Genomic DNA, 10,000 nt, shown 5'->3' on the forward strand with positions numbered 1-10,000 from the left:
CTCTCTCTCTCTCTCTCTCTCTCTCTCTCTCTCTCTCTCTCTCTCTCCCGAGTCCTGGTCTCGGAGACCAGGTGGGGGCCTGGGGCTGATGGGAGAGTGTCTGGCCCACCTGAAGGAGTTGGTAGTATTCAGCACCAGAAGATTGATGCTTTTGCTGTTTTGTGCACTTGTGGGTCCAGTCTCTCTCTCTCAGAGCGAGAGAGAGAGAAGGAAACATTAAAATCCTTGCTGAAATGTTTGCAAACATTTGTAATGTTTGTTGTAATGTACAATGTAATGTATATTTCCCTCACCAATTGACTAAACAAGATTTTATAGGAAACTCTTGAGATTCTGAAAAACTCTTAGGAAAATAAAAAGATCCTACCCAGAAACTTAAGTGCAATTATGCTACATGAAAAGGGGGGGGGGGGTGTGATAATACTGACCAAAACCAAATATAGAATTTAGATGTGGAAAGAGGAAATGGAGGTAGAACTTAAATTTTTCCTTAAAATTATATTTAAGAAATCATTGTATTCTGTAAAAGTGGTGTCAACATTTTAATTTTCTTCTTGATTACTTAATGTCCATAAGGAAATACAAATATGAATTATCAGTTCCCTAAAATAAGATTAGAACCCCATTAATAAATGCAAAGGATTTTAGTAGTACCACTATGATGCTTCATTTTAAATATCAGATAGCAACTCAAAGACAGAGAATGGAGAATGAATAAGAAACGAAGGACAAATCCCTATGTCATCTGAAATGCTGATCATATTAGGAAATATGGAAATTTAGGAAATATCTCTAAAAAGAAAAGGGTTAAGCATGTATTGAAAGGCTAAACAACAATTTCACTTAATCATATCACAAACATGAAATATCACAGAGACTGGAAAACCTATCATTGCTAAAATACCTAGTATTTTAATAAGGTACACATTTTAAAATGTATCTAGCATTTTAATAAGTTATAACAACAATAAAAGCAGCTGCCAGGATTATAGTGGTGGTAAAACAAAACAAACTTTAAAACAAAGAGTCTGGGGGCGCCTGGGTGGCTTAGTCAGTTGAGCGGCCAACTTCGGCTCAGGTCATGATCGCACGGTCCGTGAGTTTGAGCCCCGCATCAGGCTCTGTGCTGACAGCGCAGAGCCTGGAGCCTGTTTCAGATTCTGTGTCTCCCTCTCTCTGACCCTCCCCTGTTCATGCTCTGTCTCTCCCTGTCTCAAAAATAAATAAAATGTTAAAAAAAAAATTAAAAAAAAAAACAACAGAGTCTGATTTGAAATTGCTAAAAATATATCATTGATAAAATAAGTATTTAATACACAAACACCTGCACAAATCTTATCAATTGTCATTAAACATCAATAATAAAAAGTAAAATTTTATTATAATTGTATTTACGGCAAGAGCTCCTGGACTCCTTTTAGCTCCTTTGCTGAAACTATTTTAAGAAAGCATTTAAATTGGGCTCATAACTTCAGCAATTGGAAATCAGTCTTTTTCTAGTTTGCTTATTCAGGCCTGTTAACATATATTAATGACATGATTTACTAAGTTCTGGAAACCTAAAACATAATGTCTCTAAATGTCATAGTTTTTTAATAACATTTTTACAATGCCCAGAATTTGGAGTAGAATTTGCTTCTTGAAAAAGTTTAAAGTTGTGACTACTCAGTATTTATTTAGTAAATATACATAATTCTTCTCCTTCGAAAGACCTCTACTATTAAGATATACGCATATAAATCAGTCGACTTTTCCCAAGAATCAATTAAATGCACAGAAAAATCAGAGGTCAGATGTGTTTTCTAAAAAAAGAAAAAAGACATTAAGATTTAACAGATTTAGAAAGCCTACAAGTAGCATGAACATCAGGCTACATTTTGGTGTATTAGGTTTGAGATATAATTTACTACATTCTCTATCACAGTTTTATTGCACTTCTTTTATGTAGTATAATTACTGTTTGTTCTTGTTATAATTACCTATACAAGAAAACTGTATAAAAAGTCATTTTTCCAAAATGTGTATTCTAATAGTGGAAATCTTCTAGCACAAGATAAATTCTTCCCTAGACAATGGCCACATACTGCATTCTCCATATTTTCAAGGTTAAATAGTGGCAAGTGACTGTAATGTAAGGAGTTAAAGCTATGAAAAAATTGGAAGATTAATCGGTATTTCTAGAAAATAATTATTTTAAGCAAAATATTTTCATATTTAAAACCATCTAAAAATTACTTAATATTATCAACTATATGAATATCACTATTAAGGGGAAATATTATTAACTATAAAATAGATTATATTTTGATTTTCTATATTATCAGAAATACATAAATTTATATCAATCCTCTGTTTATATCAATATGTGTAACAATAATCTTAGATGCGATCAAAAGTGATAGATAACTTTCCTCTTAAACTCAGTTTGTTACTAAACACTGTTTCTTCAGAGTCTGATTTTAAACAAAAATAGGATTATTAGTGCCAGGGAATTAAAGATAAGGAAATATAATAAGCATCTTTCAGATATAGTAGACATAGAAGTTTATATATTTGTACATATGAAATTAAAATATACTTGAGGGATTCGTACATATAAATCAGTAAATTTTCATAGGTTTGGGAAAGATAAAACTGCAGTGACCTCTCTAAAATAATATTTCATAATGATTTTATGTTTTTGCCCAGCTATGATCCTAAGAAATAGCTAGTCAGCAAGAAAAAAAGGAGCAGCTCAGCATTAATTACATTAGAACTAACATCACTGTATTTGGCAGGTGTCCACCAACATCAAATGGCCTTTGTTAATTAAACCTAGGGAACAGATTAAATCATTGTGCTATTTTGGAAGGTTTTCTTAGCCTATTGATCTTGGCAGGCACTAAATGACTAGTGACATGTCATTACATATCTTCTCAATCAATAGGTATGAAAAGTACAACTATTACACAAAGTTCTTGGAAATCATGTAAAAATAGTTAGACATTGGGAACGACTATTCTAATGCATCTGTAACCCATTCATCCAGAGTTCAGAGTCCCTGGATCACAGTAACTCATGTTATATTATGTCCCTTAGGGACATAGAAAACCAAAATATGGTCTATTTAAACATCAGTCTAGATATTTCAGAAAATTGTGACCAACGTCATTATTGTCTGTCTTCTCTGTGTTCTGAATATAAGGATTCTCATGATTCCCAAGGATTCTGATGTTTTGGTTGAAATTTAGTTTCAGGAACTATTTGGTATCTTAGATAGCTAAATCTTCCTCATATCAGAAAAAAAAAGTTATAAAACATTATAGATTTCTGCTTAATTTTGTAGTTAGAAAATTTAGAACCAAATTTAGTGATCAAGTATAATAACCTGTGAAAGGAAGTATTCCTTTAATTACTTTCAGATAAGTTTATTTTTTTAACATCTAAATATTTTTTTACATCTAAATATTTTTACATATAAATAGTTTTGCACTGGGATAATCTAATATTCATCTCAAGTATTTCAGAAGTAAATTACATATAATTCTTAAATAAAGACAGGAGTAAGTGAATATATGTTTCCTGCCTCTATTTATTTACTGGGCACCTGGTTGGCACACACATCTAGCAGGCACTAAAACTATCAAAAAAACAAATTATTATTTTAAAAGTAATAATTCCTTAAAGTAGCTAGGGTGCCTGGATTTAAATTCTGCTTCTCCCCCCAAAAAATAAAAAATAGTAATAAACTCTGCTTTCCCACTTACCAACCTTATGACCCCAAAACAAGTTCCTAAATCTTCGTCAATTCTCAATTCACTTATTGGCAAGTGGGATAATTCCACATCTACCTAATTGGTTAGTAAAATTGATACATTAAGAGTACATAGAAAAGTGCCTGGCATATGTTCACTGTTTTCATTATGAGGATGATTATATATTATTTATTAAGTTATATAATGTTTCTATCCATTACCTAATCTATACCCCTGTTAAGGGTTGAAGCGTATCCTCCCGAAATTCACATGTTGAATTTCTAACCCTCAGAATGTGACCTTATTTGGAAATAAGATTGTTGCAGATGTAATTGTTTAAGGTGAGGTCACTAGGTTGAGCCCTAACCCATATGACAAGAATCCTTACAAAGGGGAAATCTGGACACAGAGACACACACACAGGGAGAACTTGATGTGACAATGCTGGCAGAGATCAGGTTTATGCCTCTACAAGGCAAGGAGCACCCAAGATTGCTAGCAAAGCACCAGAAGCTAGGAGAGAGACCTGGAAGCCCCCTCGCAGCTCTCAGAAAGAACCAATTCTATGGACATCTTGATCTCAGACTTTTAGCCTCCAGAACGGAGAGACTGTTGTTTAAGCGACCCAGTCTGTGGTATTTCATTACAGCAGCCCTAGACCAAATACAACCTCTAAACTCCATATGGTGGTTATTTTATTTTCTAAAGTTTATTTACTTATTTTGAAAGACAGAGGATGAGCACACAAGGAGGGAAGGGGCAGAGAGAGGGAGACAGAGAGAACCCCAAGCAGGCTCCGTGCTGTCAGGGTAGATAGAGCCTGGTGCAGGGCTCAAATGCACAACTGTGACACCCTGACCTGAGCCGAAATCAAGAGTGGGATGCTTAGCCGACTGAGCCACGTAGGTGCCCCAGGTCATTATTATTTTAGATAAGAAAATACGTTCAGAGAAATGAAGTAACTTGTCCCAGGTTATAGAGCTAAAACTGACAGACTGGCATTCAAACTCTGGTTACATTACTCCAAGACCAGAGATTTTTTTTTTTTTAATTTTTTTTTTCAACGTTTTATTTATTTTTGAGACAGAGAGAGACAGAGCATGAACGGGGGAGGGGCAGAGAGAGAGGGAGACACAGAATCGGAAACAGGCTCCAGGCTCTGAGCTATCAGCCCAGAGCCCGACGCGGGGCTCGAACTCACGGACCGCGAGATCATGACCTGGCTGAAGTCGGACGCTTAACCGACTGCGCCACCCAGGTGCCCCCAGAGATTTTTTTTAAAATATCACCATTGAAAAATCAGAAAAATTAAAGGTGATGCATGGGTATATGTTCTTGTGTATTTTATCTCTAAATGGCCATGGAGCTGCTAAAATAGTGCAGTAAAAAATAATCTCATAACAGCTGACCAGCTTTAGTTAACAAAAAGAACAAGAATCACAGATTTCTACATATTCCAATGAGAGGAAAAATAATGTGGAAAAAATAATCTAGTGTTTTTCTGTTTTCTACATATTCCAATGAGAGGAAAAATAATGTGGAAAAAATAATCTAGTGTTTTTCTGTATATTAATATAGTAAATAAATACAAAAGAACTGCAAGAGCCAAGTAGGGAAGACATATGAATGTTTTTAGGTATAACCGTGATAAAGCGTATTATTTTAGTTATCTTTCATATTATTAGAGAAAATAATAAATCTATGAACAAACCAGTGAGAACCAAATAACAGAATAAAAATAAAACAAAGCCAGGCAGGCTATAAATATGTTCTGACATCTCTAGTAGCCAGGGAAAATAGGTAAACACATTGAGTCATATGATTCATAAAGCATGAAACATGAAGACAACTCAGTGGTTAAACATAGGTTTATCTAGTTTTGACACCTGAAAAAAAATCATTTCCAAGATTACCAATGAGTTACACCTACAGATTATAGCTACTATCTCCAAAAATATAGTTTCTATGTAGAGTCTGGGAACAAACCAATGGCATGCTGCCAAAACACTCAGATGGACACAAGTTATAAGGCATCAGCGCAATAAGAAGCCAAATTAATAGCTCTCAGATGGTCAAGAATAAACTTTAGAAGACAGCTGTTATGTCATATTCCCAAGCCAAGGCAAAATTGATCACTTTGAATCAAAGACCAGAGAGGTTTAATATCTGCTTATGAAAATAAAACCACTGAAAGGGCCGAGTGTTTCTCCACAAAATAGTTTGATGTCTACTCTAATGCCCAATAAAATGAGTCAATGAGGTCCCAAAGTTTGATCTCAGATCTTGATAACTGTCTTTCTCTATCTATGAAGGCATACAAAGAAAAAAAAAAAAAAACCTTAGGAGATTATTTTTAGTGGGTAGCTTCCTTTCTTATATTTATAAGACATTTAAATGTCCAAGACCCCCTGACAAATGATTTTATTTTTAACCTTATCTTGAGCCATCCAATCTTTCACAAGTTAAATAATTTTGTAAAAGTATTCCATCAGAGTCACTACTATAAAGCACCACAGTCCTGTTTCCAAAATGCTGCATGGAGGATGCATTCATCTATCTCACGCAGAAAAATCTTCAAGCAGTTTAGGTACAAATTATAAAAAAATAAAATAAAAATATGCTAAATGCATCCCTCTACTTAAAACTTTATTTAGTCTTTCAGGTGTCCATGCCTGTTTCTTTCCAGATGCCTTATCTTAACCTCTCATTTAGAAACTCTAAGTCTCAAAAATTAAAATTCACATTCACTTTGTTCTTTCTCTGTTCACCATTCACACATCTTGGCACCAACTCCTCCCCTCCTTCCCTACTCCCCATCCAAACCAGACTTACCTCCTGTCTGAGTGATGACTTGTATGTCACTTGAAAGAGGACCATCTCCAATTGAGGTAAAAGCCAGAACTTTGACAGAATATGTTTTCTGGGGCACTAAGTTGCCAATAGTAGTGATTTGGCTGTCAGCTACATTATGCTTCATCCAGTTGTTGACATGCTGTGTGGGATCCATTGTATAATAAACTCTGTATCCTTGGATCTGTCCATTTGGCTCCTCAGGCTCCTTCCACTGTACTAAAATGGTAGTTGAACTCAACATCCGCGCCTGGACATCCCGTGGGGCACTGGATGGTGCTTGTTCTGAGGTCTGTGTTAGCACAGGCTCACTGGGAGGTCCCCGCCCAATGTTATTAACAGCAACAACCCTGAATTCATAATCCGAGTAGGGACTTAGTCCAGCGACACTGTAGCGTGTGGTCGCCACCCCATCAATTTCTTTGTAAGGTTCCTCAGAATTTTTAGGTTTATGCTGAATGATGTAGTAAGAGACAGGCTCAGGGTTCCCAGAGTCCCACGTCAATGTGATGCTTGTGGCTGTGCTCTCGGTCACTACGGGCGTTCCTGGAGGTTTGGGTAAGGCTTAGGGGGAGAAAAAGGGACAGTAAGTATCCATCATATCTAAGGTGTTAAAAAGATCTATAAACTCTACTACTGGAATGACAGAATTATGTATCTACTGAAGAATAAATTAAAACAAAAGATAGTTTTCTACATGTGTAGGACAGATGCATAGGGGACAAATTTTACTAGAAGCACATTACAGCACTGTATTTTGGGGCTTGTATCCACGTCCATCACTTATTAGCTATGTGATCCTGGATGCACTGCATAGCCTCTTCTTTGCTTTAGTTTTCTCATGTGAGAAACAGGAAAAACTGTATCACTGAACTTGTATGGTACAGTTGGTGAACTGTTTCATGGGTTTGCTGGAAAGACTAATGAGCTACTCCAGTAATGCTCTTAGAATGTATCCAGCACCCTCAAAAAACATTAGTTGCAATTATTACTATTATTATAACCATGACCTTGGCCAACTAGCCCCTTGCTTCAAGAAATAAATGATATAACTAAATACCAACATTGAAAAGAACACAATTTGGAATATATTGAAATGGCATTAAATTGTTATGGAAGAATAATATCCATTTTGTTTTCCAGTTGTAAGGCATAGATTATTATCTTTTTTACATGTAGTAATATAACCTAACCAAGAGTTTTAAGAAAGAATAGTAAATTTAAATTGATTAATTTCAAATTCAGTTTTTTAGTTAATATTTGAAAATGCTTAACTAAATTACAGTACATTCACAACTTTTTAAAGCAGTTTTGGTAATAATATGTATTCTATACTCAATACCAATAATATCTGAAATTATAGCTACCTGGCAAATATTCGCAATTAAATCCAACTTTTAGAGCTCCAATTCTTGACATTTAGCAGAAGAAGCTCACTCAAAATGCTACTGATTAACAATACAAACCATCCACACTGGTGACCTCATACTTAAGCATATCACTCTGGAGAATGATTTTGAAAGGTATTTTTAGTAGGGGAGAAAGGACAATCCCATTAGCTAACATTTTGGAAAAAGCTTAGGATATAACACTCAGATGATTAGCCTTTTAGTACCCTTTTCCCTTGTCAACATAAAGGCAAAAAGTACAATACTCAAGTACAATGGCAGCTTTTTAAGAGTAGTAAACTTGTACTTGAATATTGCTCTATCCTCAATACCTAATCCCAGCAGTGTTAAGCAAATGAATGCCTAACTGAATGAATGAGTCAGTCACTATCTTCCAGTTGCTCTTTTTGTTTGATTCACTTTTTGCCTTCAAGATTTACCCTTATGTTTATTTACTTTTGAGGTGTGGAGGGTAAGGAATGGCAAGAGTCAGGAAAACAAAGATAAGAAATTGAACAAGAATTTCATTTATGTGACTCCTGATTTTAAATTCTTGAAGGTCTTCACTAAATCTTCAAATATTTAAAGCTGAAATAGTTATTATAGGAGAGGTGATTCAATGTTTGCATTTTACTCTAAGAACTCTAGCATGATAATATTTGGCCAAGGGATTTTACTGAAAATAATAAAAAGATATTTGTTTAAATATTCTGGATGGGAATTTTTCAAAAGAGTAGATGATCCAAATTTTCCCTAGATGTCTTTCTGAATTATTCAGGCAAGTGAAAATATTGCTAATTAAAACTGTGTTTACTGATACTTAGACATTAGTTTTTCTGTCACATTTACTGTACAGTTTGGGTTTTGTGTCTATAATGTATGGAGAAGTGTGAGTATGCTTAGTACAGTTAAGGATAGGCAATACAATGTCACTATTTTTAAATGACTAAATGTTGACACTGATGTGTATCTTTGTTCTCATGGCGTTATTGCTTTAATATGGCATATATTTGATATATATTCTTGGTGAGGGTATGACACCAATTATAACATGTGCATTACTTTTTTTAGGATCATACTTCCTGGAAAGCAAAGACAATTTGCATTCATTTTTGCAATAGATCCAGACTTCTGCAAGAACCCAGGCATCTTCAGTCTTCCCTTTTTTGCAAAAGTGTTGTAGAATTCTACAAACACTGATAAAACCGATTAGTGGCTCACACACTTACTTCTGTTTTCTTTGTTTCAAAAATATTTGTGGAATATAGAACTTTAGTTATATTTAGTGCACTCATTTAAAGAAAATAACATTTCTTGAGCACTTTATGCACAGAAGGTAAGAGATAAATTTAAAATAGAATATAATGCCACTTACATTTTGATTTTTGTGATAGGAACCATCAAAAATTTAAAACATCTATTATTAGACCACATTGATTTAACTATTTATCTTTCTTTTTCTTTTGTCTGCGTGGATTTGAGCATTTATTAATACTTCTTTGGCTTTTTCTATCATGTCACCCTTGAAATTTTTTTTTTCATGTTTATTTATTTTTGAGAGACAGAGAGAGACAGAGAATGAGCAGGGGAGGAACAGAGAGAGAGGAAGACACAGAATCTGAAGCAGGCTCCAGGCTCGGAGCTGTCAGCACAGAGGCCGGCATGGGGCTCGAACCCACAAACCATGAGATCATGACCTGAGCCGAGGTCAGTTGCTTAACCAACTGAGCCACCCAGGAGCCCCATCTATCATGTCACTCTTACCAGAATTCTGGATTAATATGAAACCTGTATGCATCAGTTCTATCAAAATGGTTGACTGCATTTAACATTCCTCATTCTGCCTGGCTAGTGCATGGGCCCAGCCTATTGTTAAATATTTTGATGACTATCATTACTTAGGCTGTCAATCCTTTTAATGGAGAATCTGCCTACCTAGCTAGACATGTGTATCCTATATGGTACCATAGATATGATTAGACTTTGGCATCTGAAATACTGAATGATGAATTGATTCCTTTTAGAATT

The 10,000-nt window shown here is 34.9% G+C and overlaps 1 protein-coding gene across 5 annotated transcripts in view; it reads right to left on the minus strand.

The window, feature by feature from the left end:
* Nucleotides 1-6,525: 6,525 nt before the first annotated feature.
* The window catches only part of LOC121024672 (receptor-type tyrosine-protein phosphatase delta-like), an 11,168-nt gene continuing 7,693 nt past the window's right edge, over nucleotides 6,526-10,000 (minus strand). For all 5 annotated transcript variants that reach the window (XM_040466867.1, XM_040466869.1, XM_040466868.1 and 2 more), the window contains one exon: nucleotides 6,526-7,148. In XM_040466867.1, coding sequence (XP_040322801.1) covers nucleotides 6,541-7,148 — 608 coding nt within the window. In that variant the 3' untranslated portion in view covers nucleotides 6,526-6,540. The remainder of the gene's footprint in view (nucleotides 7,149-10,000) is intronic.

The sequence above is a fragment of the Herpailurus yagouaroundi genome, unplaced genomic scaffold (assembly GCF_014898765.1).
Source record: "Herpailurus yagouaroundi ecotype Mexico unplaced genomic scaffold, PumYag 66741, whole genome shotgun sequence".
In the NCBI taxonomy this organism is placed as follows: Eukaryota; Metazoa; Chordata; class Mammalia; order Carnivora; family Felidae; genus Herpailurus; species Herpailurus yagouaroundi.